Genomic DNA, 22421 nt, shown 5'->3' with positions numbered 1-22421 from the left:
TGGGCACCAAGGAGCACTGCTATGAAAAGTGTTCAGATCCAGTCTGGTGCCTCGGAATATTCTAAGGGTTAAGAATCTGTGGTTAGAGGATCCACCAGAAAGAGTGTCCCTGAAGGTAAAGAACGTGTTCTTTTCATGCTTCACAGAAAAGGCCCTTGATGAAATGAAAGTCTCAAAGCCCCAGACAGTCCATTTCAGACAGAGTATAATATTTGCCCATGGTTCCGCTGGGCCTTTTGGGTGCTTGAGCGCTTTCTGTATTCTAAAGCCACTAATGCATAACTATTTGAATGATAGTGGATCAATGATCTAGTGCACCAGAGATGCCAGTGCCTCGGTGCGTGTCTGTCAGGACAGGCTGGAGCTTGGCTGAGGATCTCTGTCAGGGCAGGCTGGAGCCAGGGGGTCTCTGTCAGGACAGTCTGGAGCCAGGGGGTCTCTGTCAGGACAGTCTGGAGCCAGGGGGTCCCTGTCAGGACAGGCTGGAGCCAGGGGGTCTCTGTCAGGGCAGGCTGGAGCCAGGGGGTCTCTGTCAGGACAGGCTGGAGCCAGGGGGTCTCTGTCGGGTCAGGCTGGAGCAAGGGGGTCTCTGTCGGGACAATCTGGAGCCAGGGGGTCTCTGTCAGGGCAGGCTGGAGCCAGGGGGGTCTTTTTCAGGACAGTCTGGAGCCAGGGGGTCTCTGTCAGGGCAGGCTGGAGCCAGGGGGCCTCTGTCAGGACTGGCTGGAGCCAAAGGGTCTCTGTCAGGGCAGGCTGGAGCCAGGGGGTCTCTGTCAGGGCAGGCTGGAGCCAGGGGGGTCTCTGTCAGGGCAGGCTGGAGCCAGGGGGTCTCTGTCTGGGCAGGCTGCAGTCTAAGGGTCTCTATCAGGACAGGCTGGAGCCTGGCTGAGCGTCTCTGTCAGGACAGTCTGGAGCCAGAGGGTCTCTGTCTGGGCAGGCTGCAGTCTAAGGGTCTCTATCAGGACAGGCTGGAGCCTGGCTGAGGGTCTCTGTCAGGACAGGCTGGAGCCAGGGGGTCTCTGTCTGGGCAGGCTGCAGTCTAAGGGTCTCTATCAGGACAGGCTGGAGCCTGGCTGAAGGTCTCTGTCAGGACAGGCTGGAGCCAGGGATCTCTGTCTGGGCAGGCTGCAGTCTAAGGGTCTCTATCAGGACAGGCTGGAGCCTGGCTGAAGGTCTCTGTCAGGACAGTCTGGAGCCGGGGGGTCTCTGTCAGGACAGTCTGGAGCCAGGGGGTCTCTGTCAGAACAGGCTTGAGCCAGGGGGTCTCTGTCAGGACAGGCTGGGACTTGGCTGTGGGTCTCTGTCAGGACATGCTGGAGCCAGGGGGTCTCTGTCTGGGCAGGCTGCAGTCTAAGGGTCTCTATCAGGACAGGCTGGAGCCAGGCTGAGGGTCTCTGTTGGGCAGGCTAGAGCCAGGGGGTCTCTGTCAGGACAGGCTGGAGCCAGGGGGTCTCTGTCAGGACTGGCTGGAGCCAAAGGGTCTCTGACAGGGCAGGCTGGAGCCAGGGGGTCTCTGTCAGGGCAGGCTGGAGCCAGGGGCTCTCTGTCAGGGCAGGCTAAAGCCAGGGGGTCTCTGTCAGGACTGGCTGGAGCCAGGGGGGTCTCTGTCAGGGCAGGCTGGAGCCAGGGGGTCTCTGTCAGGGCAGGCTGGAGCCAAGGGGTCTCTTTCAGGACAGGTTGCAGACTAAGGGTCACTGTTAGGACAGGCTGGAGCCAAAGGGTCTCCGTCAGGGCAGGCTGGAGCCCGGGGGTCTCTGTCAGGGCAGGCTGGAGCCGGGGGGTCTCTGTCAGGGCAGGCTGGAGCCTGGGGTCTCTGTCAGGGCAGGCTGGAGCCGGGGGTCTCTGTCAGGACAGGCTGGAGCCAGGGGGCCTCTGTCAGGACTGGCTGGAGCCAGGGGGTCTCTGTCAGGACAGGCTGGAGCCTAAGGGTCTCTGTCAGGACAGGCCAAAGCCAGGGGGTCTCTGCAGGACAGGCCGAAGCCAGGGGGTCTCTGTCAGGACAGGCAGGAGCCAGGGGGTCTCTGTCAGGGCAGGCTTGAGCCAGGGGGTCTCTGTCAGGGTAGGCTGGAGCCAGGGGGTCTCTGTCAGGGCAGGCTGGAGCCGGGGGTCTCTGTCAGGACTGGCGGGAGCCGGGGGTCTCTGTCAGGACAGGTTGGAGCCAGGGGGTCTCTGTCAGGACAAGCTGGAGCCAGGGGGTCTCTGTTAGGACAGGCAGGAGCTATGGGGTCACGGTCAGGACAGGCTGGAGCCAGGGGGTCTCTGTCAGGACAGGCTGTAGCCCAGGGTTCACTGTCAGGATAAGCAGGAGCTATGGGGTCACGGTCAGGACAGGCTGGAGCCCGGGGGTCTCTGTCAGGACAGGCTGTAGCCCAGGGTTCACTGTCAGGGCAGGCTGGAGCCCGGGGGTCTCTGTCAAGACAGGCTGTAGCCCAGGGTTCACTGTCAGGAAAGGCAGGAGCTATGGGGTCACGGTCAATCAATCAATCAATCAGGACACTTGTATAGCGCGCTACTCACCCGGGAGGGTCTCAAGGCTCTTGGGGGAGGGGGTCCGCTACTGCTCGAACAGCCAGGTCCTGAGTTGTTTCCTGAAGGCGAGATGGTCCTGGGTCAGTTGGAGGTGGATGGGGAGGGAGTTCCATGTCTTGGCCGCCAGGTAGGAGAAGGATCCGCCTCCGGCGGTGGCTCTTCGGATGCGTGGTACGGCGGCGAGGGCGAGGCTGGTGGATCGTAGCTGGCGGGTGGGCGTGTAGAAGGTCAGCCGGTCGTTGAGGTACTTGGGGCCCAGGTCGTGAAGAGACTTGTGTGCGTGGGTGAGGAGCCTGAACGTGATCCTCTTGTTGATGGGGAGCCAGTGCAGGTCCCTCAGGTGGCCGGAGATGTGGCTACGACGGGGGATGTTCAGGATGAGTCGGGCGGAGGCATTCTGGATGCATTGGAGTCTCCTCTGTAGCTTGGCAGTGGTTCCGGCGTAGAGGGAGTTTCTGTAGTCCAGTCGGTTGGTGATGAGTGCCTGGGTGACCGTCTTCCTGGTTTCGGTCGGGATCTAGCGGAAGATCTTGCGGAGCATGCGTAGGGTGTTGAAGCACGATGAGGAGATGGCGTTGACTTGTCTGGTCATCGAGAGGGAAGAGTCCAGGATGAAGCCCAGGTTGCGTGCGTGGTCTGTTGGTTTGGGAGCGGTGCCCAGGGCGGGAGGCCACCAGGAGTCGCCCCAGGCGGAGGGCGATGGTCCCAGGATGCGAACTTCCGTATTGTCCGAGTTCAGTTTCAGGCGGCTGTTCTTCATCCACTCGGCGACGTCTTTCATTCCTTCGTGTAGGCTGGTTCTGGCGGTGTCGGGGTCCCTGGTGAGAGAGAGGATCAGCTGGGTGTCGTCGGCGTAGGAGATGATGTTGAGGTTTTGTTGGCGTGTGATGGCTGCGAGTGGTTTCATGTAGACGTTGAAGAGGGTGGGGCTGAGTGATGATCCTTGTGGTACGCCACAGATGACTTCGGTGGCCTCGGAGCAAAACGGGGGGAGGCGAACTCTCTGTGTTCTCCCGTCGAGGAACGAGATGATCCTCTCCAGTGCCTTCTCTTGGATGCCGGTGTTGCTGAGGCGTTGAACTAGGGTGCGGTGGCAGACCGTGTCGAACGCTGCGGAGAGGTCCAGGAGGATGAGTGCTGCTGTTTCCCCGTTGTCGAGCAGGGCTCGGATGTCGTCGGTGGCTGCGATCAGTGCGGTCTCGGTGCTGTGGTTGGCTCTGAAACCGGATTGCGAGGGGTCGAGGGATCCGTTCGTCTCGAGGAAGGCGGTCAGCTGTCTGTTGACGATCTTCTTAATAACTTTCGCAGGGAAAGGGAGGAGCGAGATGGGGCGGAAGTTCTTGAGGTCGGTGGGGTCCGCTGTTGGTTTCTTCAGTAGGGTGCTGAGCTCGGCATGCTTCCAGCTCTCTGGGAAGGTGGCGGTGTTGAAGGAGGTGTTGATGATGTTCCGGAGTTGGGGTGTGATGGTGGAGTCGGCCTTGTTGAAGACGTGGTGGGGGCAGGGGTCGGTCGAAGATCCGGAGTGGATGGTGTTCATCGTGCGGGCTGTGTCTTCGGTGGTCACCGTGGTCCAGGTGCGGAGGGTGGCGGTGGGGGGCGTTGGTTCGACGGTTGGGTGCGTGGATGGTGCGCCAAAGCTGTTGTGGATGTCGGCGATCTTGCGGTGGAAGAACGAGGCGAGAGAGTCGCAGAGATCTTGTGAAGGAGTGATGTCATTGTTGCTGGTGCAGGGGTTGGAGAACTCCTTGACGATGCTGAAGAGTTCCTTGCTGTCATGGGCGTTGTTGTCCAGTCGTTCCTTCAGTGATTTCTTCTTGGTGGTGCGGATGAGCTGGTGGTGCTGGCGGGTGGCTTGTTTGAGGGCGGTCCTGTTGTCTGTGGTCTGGTCGAGGAGCCAGGTTTTCTCGAGGGTGCGGCAGTTCTTGGAGTCCTTGAGTTCGCTGGTGAACCAGGAGGCCTTCTTGCTTCTGGGTCTGCTGGGAGGGTTCTTGAGTGGTGCGAGGTCGTCGGCGCAGGCGGTCAGCCACTGCGTGAAGTTGCGGGCTGCTTCGTTGGGGTCCGTTGTGCTGGCAGGTGGGTTCTGGCTGAGGGAGGTGGTGAGCTGGTCGGCGGTGATCCTGCTCCAGCTCCTGTGAGGAACCTGTTGCGGGTGGGGGTGGGTCGTGGTTCTTCTGAAGCTGAAGTGGACGCAGCTGTGGTCGGTCCAGTGGAGTCCAGTGGCGTGGCTGAAGGTGATGTGCTTGCTGGAAGAGAAGACGGGTCAAGCGTGTGGCCGGCGTAGTGGGTGGGGGTGTTGACCAGTTGCTTGAGTCCGAGGTTGGCGAGGTTTTCTAGCAGGGCGGCGGTGTTGCGGTCCTTGTTGTTCTCCAGGTGGAAGTTGAGGTCCCCTAGGAGGATGTAGTCGTTGGAGGGGAGGGCGTGCAGGCTGATGAAGTCTGTGATGTCTTCGCTGAATTGGGTGCGTGGTCCTGGGGGTCTGTAGATGAGGGTGCCTCTGAGGGTTGTCTTTGGGTCTGTGTGTATCTGGAAGTGGAGGTGCTCCGTGGTGGCGAAGGTGTCGATGGAATTGGTCGAGATGCGGATGGTGTTCTTGTGGACGATGGTGATGCCTCCTCCGGTCTGGTTGATGCGGTCCCTCCTGATGATCTTGTACCCGTCCGGGAGGGCGATAACAATGTCGGGGGCTGAGGAGGCGTTCATCCATGTTTCCGTGAGGAAGGCGACGTCTGGTGATGTTGTGTCGAGGAGGTTCCAGAGTTCCACGGCGTGTCTGTGGACGGAGCGGTGTTGAGCAGGATACACTTGAGGTGGTTGTTGCTGGTGTCTGGCTGGGCGGATGTGGTGCAGGTTCGGAGGCAGGTGAACTTGCATGTTCTGCAGGTGAAGGGTCCGTGGATGCGTTTTGGGGTGGCCCGGCAGCAGGCGGGGTTCCGGCCAGCATTGAGTGCGTTGAGGGCGGCGGCGTCGTAGGTCTGTCGGGTCGTCTTGCAACCAGGGGTCCTGGCGCTGGGTGCGGTCCAGGCGCGGACGGGCGCAGACGGGCTTACCTTCAGCGCACAATCGGCGCGCCCGCTGCGCGTGGGCTTCATAAGAAGGACGCCGGGAGGGCGAGTCAGCTGAGTGGCGGGAGCGGGGCGGCGAATGGGTTGTCGGGGGGCGGGGCCGCAGGGAGGCAGCGGCGGGAACAGGCCGGAGCCTAAGGGTCTCTGTCAGGACAGGCTGGAGCCAGGGGGTCTCTGTCAGGACAGGCTGGAGCCTGGGGGTCTCTTTCAGGACAGGCTGGAGCCAGGGGGCCTCTGTCAGGGCCCCTTCTCCTTCTCTCCACGCAGCCAATGTGCTGGCTGAGAAGGTATATCTTCACCCAGTCCTCGTCCTGAGGAGAACCTAGAATAAACAAGGTTCGAAACGCGTTGACCCCCAGCCTGTGTCAAGAACTAAGGGTGCAGCTAGGGACAAACTCATACCACTATCGTGGGCCCTATCTGTAATTTCTTACAACTCACTATTCACAGGTGTTGTGTGACAGGCAGGCTATTCCATCTCAGTTCCGCCCTGTTCACAGGTTTTTGTTATCAAAGGACTGGTTTTATTTCTTTAACGATTTGTAAAAAAGTGTTCAATTTGCAACCATGTGCTTTTGAATTCATATCGCAGACAACAGTTGGTGTCACCATAATAATTTGATTATATGTTTTCTCATCATTTCTGCAAGTGTATGTTGCCTTTACTGTGATATACTTTTGTATATATTTGTATATATTCTTTCACGTTTTTGTACTAACTGTTGTGATGGAGTGTCTATTTGATGCCATGTTTCCTATGAAATAATACAAAAGTTTTTTCAAAAAATACTTACGTTGTTGGGTAATATTTAAACCCTTGGCTGCACGGCACTCATTGGCTGTGCAGTTACGTACTCTGTCTCCAACTTTCCTGATAAGCCACTTGGTTCTGTTTCTCGACCTGAAGGAGCATCCAGCCAGCCCACTCCATCCAATCCAGGCGCTTCTCTCATGCTGGTTAACAGCATGAGAGCATCCTCTGGGTTGGTTAGGGGAACTTGACGGCAGATTCCGAAGTGGAACACCGAGGAGCATGGAGGACATGGTGCATTGGGTAAGTACTATGTATTTTATTTATTTAAAATATTATTCTAGGTTTGTTTTTTCACTACTGGGGGAAGTGGTGTTTTATTTTTGGCTTTTTGAGGGAGGGAGTATTTTATTTTGAACTTTTGGAGTGAGGGTGGTTTACTTTAGGGTTTTGGAGGGAGGGGGTGTTTTATTTTGAACTTTTGGAGTGAGGGTGGTTTACTTTAGGGTTTTGGAGGGAGGGGGTGTTTTATTTTGAACTTTTGGAGTGAGGGTGGTTTACTTTAGGGTTTTGGAGGAAGGGGTGTTTTATTTTGTTATTTTGCTATGTGGTGGGCACTTCACTCGCCCCGCCCCTTTCAAAGGGCCCCGTGCAGCCTCATCCTTCCTCTCACACACCTTTGACAGAGCAAGCAGGGTCCTTGACTGCCTCGAGCCCTTTGACAGAGTGAGCCCCCTAACCCTCCTCCTTCCCCTCCCCGGTCCCCCCCAACCTGAAATTATGGCTCGAGGACGGAAGTGCGGCGATATTTAAATGGCGTTTAACGGTCAACCAATGCCTGCTTTATTGGTTAATGGCTCGAGCCCCAGACAAGTTAAAACGCTGATAACGATTCATTGCGGCCAGATAATTGCTGCTCAGCTGCTGCAGCCGGTTTTACGGCCTGAGTGCAGGAACGCCGACTGGCGTCATTAGCAGATACTCGCTGATTGGCCCCTTGGAAAATGATATCGGCAGGAAATGTACCCTGGTTCCAAAACACAACCAACGCAACCTGCGCTGGCGGTCTGCAGACCCTGCCCTGCCGGGCTGTATCACAAAGTATCACAACATACGAATGGTGTGTAAAAAATCTCACCGACTAAAATATCGACTTTACTTACGTTTGTTTGTAAACTGCCAAAGTAAAGGGTCAAAATGATCGAGGAACAAAATATCACCAAAACAAAGGTGAGAATTCAAAAATTCAATAAATATAGCATCATAAGTATTATATTAAAATATTCAACTTGAAAATAATAATGTAATTAAAATTAAATTGTTTGACACGTAATGTCACTGTCTACGTGTGTTTGTGTGTGTATGTGCATATATATATTCACTAAAAAACAAAGGTTACAGGGGCATTATTCTTAGGCTTAGATTTCACTTGCTCAAAACCAGTTAAATTCAGCAGTTATAGTTACCTGAGCCAAACATAACTTACGCCCCCGCGATTCACTGCTTATGACCTCACATATTACATCACTGATGACATGGTCAGTGATATCACTGATGACATCACTGATGGCATCTCAAATGACATCATTAATGACATCATTTAGTGATTCTGAGTGTTTTCTAAAGGTTTGCGTATTAAACATATATACTAAGGTACTACCAAAGTTAAATTAGTATACTTTGTGTACTAATGAGTAATACTATTTCTAACATGTATTATGTGAGTGCTGTGTGACTCTGAGTATCCATGTGTGAGGGGGTGTGTGAGTGACTGTGTATAAGTGGGCGTGTGCCTAAAGTATGGGTGAGTGAAGGGCTGTGTGATTAGCTCTATTGGTGAGTGAGTGGCTGTATGGATAAGTGAGTGGCTGAATGGGTGAGTGAGTGGCTGTTTGAGTGAGTGTTTGACTAACTAAGTGGGTGTGGGAGTGGCTTTATTGGAGAGTGACTGTATGAGTGGCTCTATCGGCAAGTGAGTAGATGTGTGTGCTTGAATGGGTGTGTTAAACCCTTCACTGCGGCGGCTATTCCGCCGCAGTGCTAAGGGGGCGGGGCGGAAATGCGGCGGGCGCATGCTGGTGACGGAACCGCTCCGTCACCAGCGTCTGTTGCGCTGTGCTTATGATGGAGCGGTTCCGTCATGGCCCCGCCCGCTCAATAGAACGCTCAGCGCAGGTGCGGAATTCGCGCCACGCAGGAGCGTCGGGCGGGCTATGACGGAACCGCTCCGTCATCAGCACAGCGCCACCGCAGCTGATGACGGAGCGGTTCCGTCATCAGCAGGGGAGGGGTTAATGGGTAAGTAGGTAATTGTGTGGGTGTGTGAATGGCTTTGTTGAGAGGCTGCATGGGTTAGTGTCTGGGTGTGTGAGTAGCTATATTGGTGAGTGAGTGGTTGTATGGAGGAGTGAGTGGTTGTATGGAGGAGAGAGTGGCTGTGTGAGTAGGTGTATGGGTGAGTGGCTGTGTGAGTGAGTGGGTGTGTGAATGATTGTATGGTGTGTCAGTGGGTATATGAGAAATTGTGTGAGGGTGGGAGTGGTTCTGTGGAGGATGTCATCAGTGATGTCATTTGTCATAAGTGATGTCACTGACCATGTCATAAATGATGTTATATGCGAAGTCATAAGTAGTGCATTGCGGGGACATAAGTTATAGTTAGCTCAGGTATTTATAACAGCTGATTTTTACTGGTTTTATAAGAGTTAAATCTGAGCCTAACTGTAACGTCCCTGTGAGGTTCCGTGAATTCTGAACCCGTTTCATATAGGTCATGGTTTCGTTACGAATTTGATAGTAGCGGACCGTAACTAGTGAGTGCGGAAAGTACGAGTGATTTCGCCATGTTAGACCGATGGATTCACTACGTATTTAGGGATTTCGTTCTGAACCCTCCGGTTCCATTTTGTGGATGGCAGCCATTTTGTGGTTGCCCTCACATAGGCCGATGACTACGGCCGAACGAGTCTTTGGTACACGTACACTTTAGCTGACTCCTAGGTGACCTGAGCGAACTGACCCCGTTGCCTGAAGCTAACCTTGCTAAGCCAGTTCCTTGTCCGGTAGTTGATCGAGATCAGGATCAAAGAACAGGACATTGTTGAGTTTATTGCACACACACACACCCCTTATCTTTCTTCTCATCTGTTTTCTGTTCCTTATTTTATGGTCTGTTTATGGTATGGGTTGTGGTCTTTTATTATGGGTTTTTCTGGCCTGTTCGAGCAAGAATGTTGGGCTTTCCCGTGTAATTGATGGTGAGCTGGACAACTGAAAAGTGGGTTTGTCGCATGCGATACCTATTGCAATGTTACCTATGATTGGACAAATTATAAATAATGGGTGTTTGTCCGGAATGTGATTTTTAGCATAAAAGACGATGTCTCGCAATACGAAAATCGAGCAGATTCTGATGAACCTACTTGTGTCGTACTTCGTAGACTTCTGTTCCTGGTTGCAGCTAATAAATTTGATCATTGACGTCACAAGAAGTATCCCGTGTCTCTGTATTCTAAGACAGGTGAACTCGAAGACTTTGGGCGTGACCCTGGCGCCGCTGGGTTCTGAAACCAGGTCCTTCCCCTGTAATCTTTGGTTTTTCGGTGCATTTCTAAGGGTTTTTTTAATTATTTTTCCTAATGATAACATCCCTGTAACCTTTGGTCTTTTTAGTAAATTTCTACTTTTTTTAAATGTTATTTTCTAACTATAACGTCCCTTAAACCTTTGGTGTTTTTTCCTGAATTTCTAAAGGTTTTTTTACATTTTAGTGCCTAGCTGTAATCGTTCAGAGCGCATGTGTGAGTGAGTGCATAAGTGTCTCTGTGCAGCGGCGGTTTCTGTATGAGGGCGGGGGAGCATACCCATGCCTGCTGCCAGATTTTATTACCATTTTATTTTTTTGACGTGTGCAGTGCAACAGCCAACCGACCCTGAGCCCAGAGACAACCGGGGCGTGCAGCAGAGGACAGGAGCAGCGGCCGGCTGATTACTTTAAAGTGTGCATGCCACTGTAGTGGGCTGTCTTTCGCAGGCCAAAGTCACATGCGCACTTTGAAGCTCTCACCCAGGTGACTTAGACTGATCTCTTCAGCCATGCAAAGCTCCTCGAGGCCCTCTCCATCGTGATGAGGGGTAGTGTCACTGATAGCTTGAGACCTTGGCGCTTCAGTTTAAGTCCTGAAGAGGTCAGGGCCGAATGTTTATCATTGACAAATCAGCACCAATGGGGGGGGCAGAAGTCTCACTTTGTGATGAGGTAGGGACTGCCACCTCCTATCTGAGAGAAGGCCACAATCCCAACCCTGCTAGAACCACTGAGGCTTCCCTCCCAGAGTCACTGCAGACGGTGTTATGTTTTTTACTGCTTGGTGAGTGCATGCCTGCGTGTGTTTGTCTGAATGTATGTGTGTTTGTGGGTGCGTGGTGTGAATGGGTGTGTGTACTTGTGAATGGTGGGTGTGTGGGTGCTTGCTTGTGAGTGCATGAGGATTTGAGTGTGCATGTCGATGGTGAGTATATGTGTGTGCCCCCCTTCCCCCTCCTGCTTGAATTACCAATCGCCCCTTCTTAACCCGTTCCATGCTTGTGACGGAACCACTCCGTCACGAACCACGGGCGCGCTGTGCTCATGACGGAGTGGTTCCATCACGCCGCGGCCGCTCCGCCCACGCTGCATCAATTCTGCGCCTGCGCGGCTGAATTGATGAGTGGGCGGGCCGTGATGGAACCACTCCGTCATAAGCACAGCGCGCCCGTGGCTCGTGACGGAGTGGTTCCGTCACAAGAATGGCGGCGCAGCGCGATCCCCCCTTCCCCCTGCGCTGCGGCGGAATTACCGCCGCGACCAAGGGGTTAAATCCTTGGTGTCCAGCTCTGTCTGTTAGCTGCAGACAGGAATAAAAGTAGACTCCAGAAGCCATCAGGCCTTTTTCCAGAGAGATTTTAGACTTAGTGTAATATCTCAGGTTTACAAAATGGCGCGGCTTAGATTGAGGTGAAACAAGCCGAAACGTTCTCTTTCCTGCAAGGACCTATAGCATGGATAAAGTAAACCCGCTGCCAGACATATCTTCGTTTTGTTAGTCATGTTCTTTTTACAAAGAGATGGAAGGAGGGAAGTCTCTTCCCGTTTTCTTACTTTGAAATGCGGCTGCAATTCTGTTCAGTGACCTGTCTTTCACTCTAGCTTCTGGCAGCTCACACTGTGGCATCAGAACTCGGCTGTAATAACTTATTACATTTGAGCAGCTGCCTCATTTCTTTACTGCAGGCAATAGAGACACAAGTAGACTGAATGAAATTAGAGATGCGCCTTTTTATAAAGGGATTGCAGTCGCTCGTGCTTTATAAGAACATTAGAGACAGGCCTGTATCCAGGGATTACAGGCTTCCTTGTATTACAGTACCACAAATAAAACTTTATAAATAAAACAAATAAAGCATGGTTACCCAATATATGCACTCTCTCTTTCTCGCTCCGTTTTTTTCTCCCTTCTTATCCCATGTGTATCTCCCTCCCCCTCTCTCTTTATGTCTAGCTCCATCTCTCCTTTGTCTTGCTCTGTTTCTCTTTCCCTCTTACTTGCTCTACCTCTCTTTTCCTCTCCTGCCTTCTCCTTCGTGATGCTTCTTATCTATCTCTCCTTTTCTCTTGATCTTGCTGTCGCTCATTCACTCTCTCTTTCATTCTTCCTGTCTCTCTCCTTCCCTCTCACTCTCACTGTCTCTACTCATTCTATTGGTCTTTCTCTCTTCTTCCCCTCTCTTATCTATATTTCTTTCTCTTGCTCTTCCTCTCTCCCTCACCTTTACTCGGTTTCTTTCTCTCTGCTTTCCTCTCCCTCCTTTTCTCTTACTTACTCTTTTGCTCAGACTTTCCCCCCCTTTTTATTCTCCCTCTTTCTTCTTTTCTCTTTACCATTTCATTTCCCACTCTCTCCTTGTATTTCCATTTCTTCTTCCTTTCTGTCCCTCTGTCTTTATCATTTCTCCTCTCTCCCCTCTTTATACATCTTTCTCTCCCTTTCTCCCCCTCTCTCTCGCCCTATTTCTACCTCTTTCTCGCCACCCCTCCTTCCTTTCTCTTTTACTCCTCCCTCTCTCTTTCTTTCTCTTACTCCTCCTCTCTCCCTCACCTTTATTCTGTCTCTTCCTTTCTTTCTCTCTTCCTCCTTTTTGCTTTCTTTCGCTCAGCTCACACTTTGTCTCTCTTTTTCTTTCTCCCCATGCATCACCTTTCTTCTGTCTCTTTTACCTTTTTCTTTCCTACGCTCTCCTTTTTATTTCTATGTCTTCTTTCTTTCTGTTCATTTGTCTGTCATTTTCTTTTCTCTCTCTCACTTCTCTCCCCATCCTCTTTCTGCCTCTCTCTCTCTCCCTCTTTCTGCCTCTCTCTCTTTCTTCCTGCCTCTCTGGCTCTCTCTCTCTCTTCTTCTATCTGCCTCTCTCTCTCCCTCTTTCTGCCTCTATCTCTCCCTCTCTCTTACTCTTTCTGCCTCTCTCTCTTTTACTACTCCTCTCTCTATCTCGGCTGCTCCCACCCTTCATCTGTTGTTTTCTTTCCCTGTCTCTCCTCTCTTCGTCTCTGTCGCCTCCTCCTTCTGCCTCTCTATCTCTCTATCTCTCTTCCCCTCTTTCTGCCTCTTTATCTCTCTCTCTTTCTCTCCCTCTTTGGCTCTCTCTCCCTCGCCTCCTCTTTCTGCCTTTCTATCTCTCTCTCCTCCTCTCTCTTTCTCCCTCTCGCTTCCTCCCCCTCTCCCTCTTTCTCTCTCTTTCTCTCCCTCCATCTTTCTGCCTCTCTCCCTTTCTCTCTCTCTTTCTCTCTCTCCCTCTTTCTGCCTCTCTCCCCCCCCCCTCTCTGTCCCAGCTGCTCCCACCCTTCAGTTGACCTATGCCCAGTGGCCACTGCTCTGACGCTGCTCTTTTCTCCACAGATCCGGCTCGGGAGAGTCTACGAGACCCGAAGCTCGTTGCTCCGGAAGTACGAGCCCCCCACAGAGCCGCCCCCGCTGTGGCACCTGCCTCGCTTTGAGAAGGTAGGTCTGTGAAGCCCCTGCAGGTGGGGGGGATTCCTTCGCAGGAGGGACTTGGCACATGTGGGGCTGAGAGCAGGGGCAGGCGGGCTCCCCTCAGTGTTTGAAGTTGTTCAAGGCTTGAAGGTCCCGGGAGCTTAGATGACCTCAGCAGCACGCGCCTGCCTCCTGCGGGGGGCGTCCTGCATCACAGTACCGGTGAGTACCGGCCCATTTAAAGCACTGCTGCTTTGGCTACCAGTGCTGTGCTGCCAGCCCAGCCCGCTGAGATCTTTGACCTTTAGCCAGTAGATGTCTCCTTTTCATTCAACGGAAGCCATCAAACTGCAGCCCCCTTGTTAGGTCTGACCTGAGAGTGCCTTATCTGCCTACCTATTGTTTCCAATGCAGAGAGATTGATGGGCGTCTGAGTCAGACCCTTTGCTTCTGGTTCATCTGGGCCCGCCCCCTTCAGCCATTGCTTTGAAACTTTGTCAATCACATCTCAAATCCTCCCCGAGGACTGCACATGCGCACGTCGTGCTGTTAACTATATGAAGTGTCATTCTGTCCCACACCCATGGTTCCATTGCAATGCACGAGGGATTATTTATATCTCAAAAATACAGTGCGTCATCACACTTTGGCCCTGATTACATGGATTTTAGTACAAGGATAGCGGGCCCCAGTCTCTGATTCCAGCTATTACCCAGCTGCAATGACTTACCCCATTCGTAGAACAAGTAATACCTACGCATACCAGGCCTAATTTTAGCAGGGGGGCCAGGCCCAGCCAAACATGAACTTTGGCCTACCCAGTCCCAGCAGAAGAGGTCCTAGAGAAGGCACCTTTTAAGTGCTTCCTCCATGTCAATGTCAGAAGATTGTAATGTGTTGTTTCACTATCTTTACTTTAATTATCCCTCAGGTGTCATTATGGAACCTCTAGAACTACATTTTAAGTGCATTGTTTGCATAATTAGTATTTCAAGTATGTACTGATCAGGGAAGAACAGTTGCAAAAACCACAATTGATGGACAGAATGCATAACAATGTCATATATTCACCCCAGTACAGAGATCTGGGCCCAAATCCATCGTTTTTTTGCTCACCATGCCATTCCTGTTTGAACCCAGCCATATGCATACCGTCATCTCGTGTGTTTCGCTGTTTGCCCTATGTGGGAAGGGTATTCCCAGACGTGGGTCCCGTGCTCACTACAGCATCATTATGGAACTCCTTCTAGCTCCAACTTGTGGCACAGCATGATTCAATTGCATTTACAGCCATTAGTTAACTTATTCACAATTTCATCATTTTACTCTTGCTTGTAATCCTTTATCTTTTCAACATTCATCACTCTTTCCATCCTCAAACCAGGAAACGCAATTTTCCAGTTTTTCTCATGTTGTTGTTTGGCCATCCGAAGCTCTTGACAAAAACACGTAATGAAGCCAAAATCCATTAAAAAGCAGTTTTTATTATCACCCAATGCATTTCAGCCTCTTAGGGCCTTTCTTCAGGGGTAACTGCTGACATTAAAACAACGTGCTCCCTGCCGCTCGGAGTGAAATAATCTGTTTCCCTTGCTCACTTTGCCACTAGAGTCAAGCTACCCTGGCTGATGACGGTTGATAGCCAGAAACCGGTCTTTGGATGCTTGATTCTGGTCCAGGAAAGACATGGCTTGGCAGTTCGGGCTGGACTGTTCCCATGAGGCACAGGGTCAGAGCTGATTTGCATATGGCCATGTCTGAACTGGGGTGGCGTGGTGAGCAAAATAACGATGGATTAAACCCAGATCTGTGACTGGGGGTGAATATTTTGCCAATATGCAACATTTGGTCCATCATCTTGTGTGTTTGGTTGTTCGCCCTATGTGGGAAGAGTATGCCCAGACGTGGGTCCCGTGCTCACTACGCCTCTGGAGTCAAGCTATCCTGGCTGATGAGGGCTGATAGCCAGAAACCGGTCCCAGGATGCTTGTTTCCGGTCCAGGGAAGACATGGCTTGGCAGTTCGGGCTGGACTGTTCCCATGAGGCACAGGGTCAGACTGATTTGCATATGGCCATGTCTGAACTGGGGTGGCGTGGTGAGCATAATAACGATGGGTTAAACCCAGATCTGTGACTGGGGGTGAATGTTTTGCCAATGTGCAACATTCCGTCCATCATCTTGTGTGTTTTGCTAAGGGGAGAACAGAGCAGCTATAGATGATTTTCCTATTTTTGTATTGGCTGATACTTTAAAATACTGGTCATGTTGGTAAAAAAACATCTAGGTGGGAACTCTTGTTGGTCTCTCTTGCAGATTGCCATTGGGCGCTGTCGGTTGGGGTAGAGGTGGGTGAGTCAACAAATTAACAGGGAGAGCTGAGTCCGAGCCGAGCTAAGGGACTGGCTTGGCTCTTAGAGCCTCTGCATGAGCCGAGCCCTGAAAATATTTTCTATGCAAATTATACAACAAATATGACCTAAAATATGATACGGTCTCTTCGAAATTCAAAAAAGGCAATTTCTTTAACATGTGGAAGCTTTGGCAATATGTCACATTATAGCTCTGCACTGCGAAGTACTTATTAAAAGTGATGGTTTTAAGACATGAACTTACAATCATTTCTGCCCCAGCCCTCAGACTGGTGACAGTGCCACTAGTGACCCAAGAGGCAAGAGAGTTGTCACGTGGATTCTGTATGTGGCCCAGATAATTATAGAGCAACATTAGTCTGTTAAATCAAACACAAGAAGCTTTGTAGAGTTGGTTTTCTGATTAACATATTTGAATGTGCTTCCATGCTGCAAATCTGAAGAAAAACGAGGTTGGGTGAACTAAAATATTTTCCTACGGTCACACAATTTAAGTGTGTAATCTGGATTTATCCAGGTTTTATGGTTTCACTTTGTACAAATCAGCCACGGAACAGCTATCTATTTGTCTCTTCTTTTTATGTCAATGCTTTGTTTTTACCTCTTTGTGTAGTTTTTATATAGTGCAAACACGACCTGGTGGTATTAAAGTGCTGTAGTGAATGAAACAAAGGCCCCCCTGAGCAATAAAGAATAAACAATTCCTAGATCAGGGTAAAATCATGTGTGCAAGTATATATCTAGGCAATTGCAATCGCTTGTCTCAAGAAAAGGATTAAAGGCTAAAGACCATTCTCAGAGATATAGTACTACAATTTTATTGAAATTATATCAGTTCATAAAAACTTATTAAAACAGTTGTTTAATGAAACCAAAAGAATAAAAATGACCCTACTAAGTGCATACAGTACATACGCAACAACAAATACAAAGAAACAAGAATAGATGAATACAAAACACAAAATAAAATATGTGGCACAAAAATGTATATTCTCGACGCGCGTTTTGGCGACCAGCGCCTTCTTCAGGAAAAGCCACGAGGTAAACTAAATTATAAACAACATATAATCTGCGTCAAAAAACATAAATTGATATAACAGTTAAAATACATTTAAAAACATTCAGTAAGAGACATTAAATAAAGAGAATTAATCTGAATCCTATTAGTTCGACAAGTCTAGCTCATGGATAGACATTCCACAAGGAATTACCAGTACTATCTATTACTTCATCATCCAAGATTCTAGAAAATATCAAGTTCTTATATTAAAAATAAGAAAGTAAGTAATCCTATATGTATACATATACACATCATAAAAAGATGCAGTCCTCCTGTGTTTTAAGATACTTAAAAGAGATAATTAAAATCTTCCCTGGGGATGTTATCATGAATTCTTATAAGGGAATGCCCTGACTAAACCTTATGTTAAATGAGCACAGAAATCTTAACTTTTTCGCTCATGTCAGCCTCTTTGCTACCAATTAGGTAATCTAGAACAGAGCAGAGAGTGAGAAAGGGGTGAGGAAGAGGAGAAGAGACCGAGAGACAGAGAGAGAAAGAGAGAAAGAAATATGACAGGGAGGAGAGACAAAATGGGGAGAGAGGGGAGAAAGAGACTCAGAGACGAAGTAAGGCACGGGCAGAGTGGGCAATTGTCAAGGCCCCCACCTTCCAAGGGCCCCCTGGGAAAGTGACTTTCGATATGACCTCTGTTTGTTCTACTTCTCTCTAGTCCTAGCTCCCTCTCTGCCTACTGTTGCCTTCAACTCTGTCTCTCAAAACCAGTGTCATCTTAAGGATTATGTTTTGGTTCTGGACAAGACAAACTTCAACTGTTTTTGCATGACTGTTCCAATTTAACATATCATTAAGAACTGTTTAGCACTAGGTGGGCTTTAAATGGATAATAACATTCAAATGTGTTGCTTACCAGGGACCCTCAAAATGGGTTTGACCTGGGACCCCCAAACTCCTGAGGTTTGAACATGCAGAGAAGTGGAGAAGTGGTTGAGATGACGTGTGGTGTAAATATAAATGTAAATTGATACTTGTATAGCGCACTACTCACCCGCAAGGGTCTCAAGGCGCTTGTACGAATACGGCTGTGGAACCCATCCTGGCTTTCCCTGTGAGGCGTCCACTCCTGGGCTACCCCAAGGTGGAGGCCAGGCATCCTTAGCGTTGTGGGGGCCGTTGTGGAGAGTTGCAGAGTGGGACTCCATGATTGGAATAGGCACCGAGGCGAGAATCATCAGGTCCGTGGAATTTTGAGGAATTGAACCCTGGTCCCGGGCTGACCTCTGCATCAGGGTCTGCCGCTCTAACCATTGAGCCACACTTCTCCACTGGTGCAGTGCTGGGGGGGGGGGGAGTGAGGGGGAGAGGAGAGTGCAGAAAGGCATGATGGAAGCAAGTACAGAAGAGGTTGAGATGGCAGCTGTGAAGAGAGGGTGTGATGAAGATGAGAGGGAGGAGACAGTGAGGAACAGGGATGGAGAGGAAGGGGTGGAGGGACAGAGAAGAAGTAGTGTTGTGAGGGGCTGTACACAGAGGCCTAAGGAAGCCTCGTGTGCCTCAAAGGGTGGTCTTGAACCCCTGAAGTGTCTGCACACTGCAACCACCTCAAGGGAAAGAAAGGTAGAGGAGGGAAGATGAGAGACAGAAGAGAAAGCGAAGAGGGACTGGTGGGTGAGGTGAGATGACCCCCACCCTGCTAATAGTACAGGCCGCCACTGCTGTACACAGAGGCCCAAGGAAACCTCGTGTGCCTCAAAGGGTGATCTTGAACCCCTGAAGTGGCTGCACACTGCAACCACCTCAAGGGAAAGAAAGGTAGAGGAGGGAAGATGAGAGACAGAAGAGAAAGCGAAGAGGGACTGGTGGGTGAGGTGAGATGACCCCCACCCTGCTAATAGTACAGGCCGCCACTGCTGTACACAGAGGCCCAAGGAAACCTCGTGTGCCTCAAAGGGTGATCTTGAACCCCTGAAGTGTCTGCACACTGCAACCACCTCAAGGGAAAGAAAGGTAGAGGAGGGAAGATGAGAGACAGAAGAGAAAGCGAAGAGGGACTGGTGGGTGAGGTGAGATGACCCCCACCCTGCTAATAGTACAGGCCGCCACTGCTGTACACAGAGGCCCAAGGAAACCTCGTGTGCCTCAAAGGGTGATCTTGAACCCCTGAAGTGGCTGCACACTGCAACCACCTCAAGGGAAAGAAAGGTAGAGGAGGGAAGATGAGAGACAGAAGAGAAAGCGAAGAGGGACTGGTGGGTGAGGTGAGATGAGATGACCCCCACCCTGCTAATAGTACAGGCCGCCACTGCTGTACACAGAGGCCCAAGGAAACCTCGTGTGCCTCAAAGGGTGATCTTGAACCCCTGAAGTGGCTGCACACTGCAACCACCTCAAGGGAAAGAAAGGTAGAGGAGGGAAGATGAGAGACAGAAGAGAAAGCGAAGAGGGACTGGTGGGTGAGGTGAGATGACCCCCACCCTGCTAATAGTACAGGCCGCCACTGCTGTACACAGAGGCCCAAGGAAACCTCGTGTGCCTCAAAGGGTGATCTTGAACCCCTGAAGTGGCTGCACACTGCAACCACCTCAAGGGAAAGAAAGGTAGAGGAGGGAAGATGAGAGACAGAAGAGAAAGCGAAGAGGGACTGGTGGGTGAGGTGAGATGACCCCCACCCTGCTAATAGTACAGGCCGCCACTGCTGTACACAGAGGCCCAAGGAAACCTCGTGTGCCTCAAAGGGTGATCTTGAACCCCTGAAGTGGCTGCACACTGCAACCACCTCAAGGGAAAGAAAGGTAGAGGAGGGAAGATGAGAGACAGAAGAGAAAGCGAAGAGGGACTGGTGGGTGAGGTGAGATGACCCCCACCCTGCTAATAGTACAGGCCGCCACTGCTGTACACAGAGGCCCAAGGAAACCTCGTGTGCCTCAAAGGGTGATCTTGAACCCCTGAAGTGGCTGCACACTGCAACCACCTCAAGGGAAAGAAAGGTAGAGGAGGGAAGATGAGAGACAGAAGAGAAAGCGAAGAGGGACTGGTGGGTGAGGTGAGATGACCCCCACCCTGCTAATAGTACAGGCCGCCACTGCTGTACACAGAGGCCCAAGGAAACCTCGTGTGCCTCAAAGGGTGATCTTGAACCCCTGAAGTGTCTGCACACTGCAACCACCTCAAGGGAAAGAAAGGTAGAGGAGGGAAGATGAGAGACAGAAGAGAAAGCGAAGAGGGACTGGTGGGTGAGGTGAGATGACCCCCACCCTGCTAATAGTACAGGCCGCCACTGTTGTACACAGAGGCCCAAGGAAACCTCGTGTGCCTCAAAGGGTGATCTTGAACCCCTGAAGTGGCTGCACACTGCAACCACCTCAAGGGAAAGAAAGGTAGAGGAGGGAAGATGAGAGACAGAAGAGAAAGCGAAGAGGGACTGGTGGGTGAGGTGAGATGACCCCCACCCTGCTAATAGTACAGGCCGCCACTGCTGTACACAGAGGCCCAAGGAAACCTCGTGTGCCTCAAAGGGTGATCTTGAACCCCTGAAGTGGCTGCACGCTGCAACCTCCTCAAGGGAAAGAAAGGTAGAGGAGGGAAGATGAGAGACAGAAGAGAAAGCGAAGAGGGACTGGTGGGCGGGGTGCGATGACCCCCCTCCCTGCTAATAGTACAGGCCGCCACTGCTGTACACAGAGGCCTAAGGAAGCCTCGTGTGCCTCAAAGGGTGATCTTGAACCCCTGAAGTGTCTGCACACTGCAACCACCTCAAGGGAAAGAAAGGTAGAGGAGGGAAGATGAGAGACAGAAGAGAAAGCGAAGAGGGACTGGTGGGCGAGGTGAGATGACCCCCACCCTGCTAATAGTACAGGCCGCCACTGTTGTACACAGAGGCCCAAGGAAACCTCGTGTGCCTCAAAGGGTGATCTTGAACCCCTGAAGTGGCTGCACACTGCAACCACCTCAAGGGAAAGAAAGGTAGAGGAGGGAAGATGAGAGACAGAAGAGAAAGCGAAGAGGGACTGGTGGGTGAGGTGAGATGACCCCCACCCTGCTAATAGTACAGGCCGCCACTGCTGTACACAGAGGCCCAAGGAAACCTCGTGTGCCTCAAAGGGTGATCTTGAACCCCTGAAGTGGCTGCACACTGCAACCACCTCAAGGGAAAGAAAGGTAGAGGAGGGAAGATGAGAGACAGAAGAGAAAGCGAAGAGGGACTGGTGGGTGAGGTGAGATGACCCCCTCCCTGCTAATAGTACAGGCCGCCACTGCTGTACACAGAGGCCCAAGGAAACCTCGTGTGCCTCAAAGGGTGATCTTGAACCCCTGAAGTGGCTGCACACTGCAACCACCTCAAGGGAAAGAAAGGTAGAGGAGGGAAGATGAGAGACAGAAGAGAAAGCGAAGAGGGACTGGTGGGCGGGGTGCGATGCCCGCTTGTAGGGAACTGGTTTTCATGCCCTGTGTGCAAGGCGAGAGGGGGCGCTTCAGGACAGGAGAAGAAAGAGACGGGAACGGAAGGAAAGTAGAGCAAAGGAGAGGAGATGGAGTGACAGGAAGAAAGAATAAAAGCAAAAAGAAGGAAAGTGTAGAATGGCGTGATGATGAGATCAGGTGTCTGAGGTGAGACGCGCGGTGCAGGCGCAGAGGCGAGAAGGGGCCGAGAGAGACTACAGGGAGACTCTCTGATAGACTGCGGTTCTGAGTGAGAGGGTTGAGGAGAGAGATAATGAAAGAGGCGGAGACAGGGGTGGGGAGTGGAAGAGGTTACTGCGCACTCTGAGCCAGGAGAGACGAGCAGCGCAGGGAGACGAGGTGGATGGGCCGGAGGTCGGGGGTTGAGGAGAGCGGAGAGCGGAGGAGAGGGGCGAGGAGAGGGGCGAGGAGAGGTGAGGAGGAGCCCAGCGACGAAAGGGGCATGGGGGTGGGGGCAGAGTTTGGGACGCTTTGCCCCACAGCCCGTGCTCCTGTCGGGGGTGATGGATCATCTGAAGTCCACACCTCCCCTCGGCCAGATGTTTGCTCCGAACTCTGTCAAGAAATATTGAACAACCGAGGCAGGGAGGGGGCGCACGAGAGGCGATGGGGGGACCTGTCACCTCAGGTGTCACCCCAGACACGAAGAAGGATGGAAGGGAGGGGTTGGAGGGGTGGGAGAAGTAAGGCACTCTCTCGTGCCACCCGCTCCACCGTCCTAGCCACACCACCTTTCATCTGAGTCGACGAGGGGGGAGGCGGGGGGGGGGGGTGGGTTTGGCTGGGGGGGGGCGGTAGTTAGCGGTCGTCTTCTCCTTGCATATCTATCTGCTGGACCCCCCCCAGACGCTCCTGTCTCTCTCAGACCTCCCCTTAGCTGGGCTATCTCTGCCCTGGGCACTGTCTCTCATGGCGTGCTGCTCTCTCTCTCTCTCTCTCTCTCTCTCTCTCTCTTCAAGCTGTGCCCTCCTGCCTGGGCCTCCCTCGGGCGTGCTCTCTCCTGGGCACTGTCTCTATTGTCTCTCTCCCCTGGGCACGGTCTCACTCCCCGGGGCACGGTCTCTCTCCCTAGGGCACCGTCTCTCATGGTGTGCCCTCTCTCTCTTCAAGCTGTGCCCTCCTGCCTGGGCCTCTCTCGGGCCTGCTTTTCCCTGGGCGCCGTCGCTCTCCCTAGGGCACTGTCTCTTTCTCTCCCCTGGGCAGTGGCTGGAGTGGC

The 22421-nt window shown here is 51.8% G+C and overlaps 1 protein-coding gene across 1 annotated transcript in view; it reads left to right on the top strand.

Annotated features, from left to right (window-relative positions):
* CFAP77 (cilia and flagella associated protein 77) overlaps positions 1-22421 on the top strand; it is a 932628-nt gene that overhangs the window by 823817 nt on the left and 86390 nt on the right. Inside the window, exon 5 of the mRNA XM_086924762.1 lies at positions 13278-13379. Within this exon, the coding sequence (XP_086780888.1) occupies positions 13278-13379 (102 nt within the window). The remainder of the gene's footprint in view (positions 1-13277; positions 13380-22421) is intronic.

The sequence above is a fragment of the Lissotriton vulgaris genome, chromosome 5 (assembly GCF_964263255.1).
Source record: "Lissotriton vulgaris chromosome 5, aLisVul1.2, whole genome shotgun sequence".
NCBI lineage: Eukaryota > Metazoa > Chordata > Amphibia > Caudata > Salamandridae > Lissotriton > Lissotriton vulgaris.
This window is presented reverse-complemented; position numbering and strand designations above follow the sequence as displayed.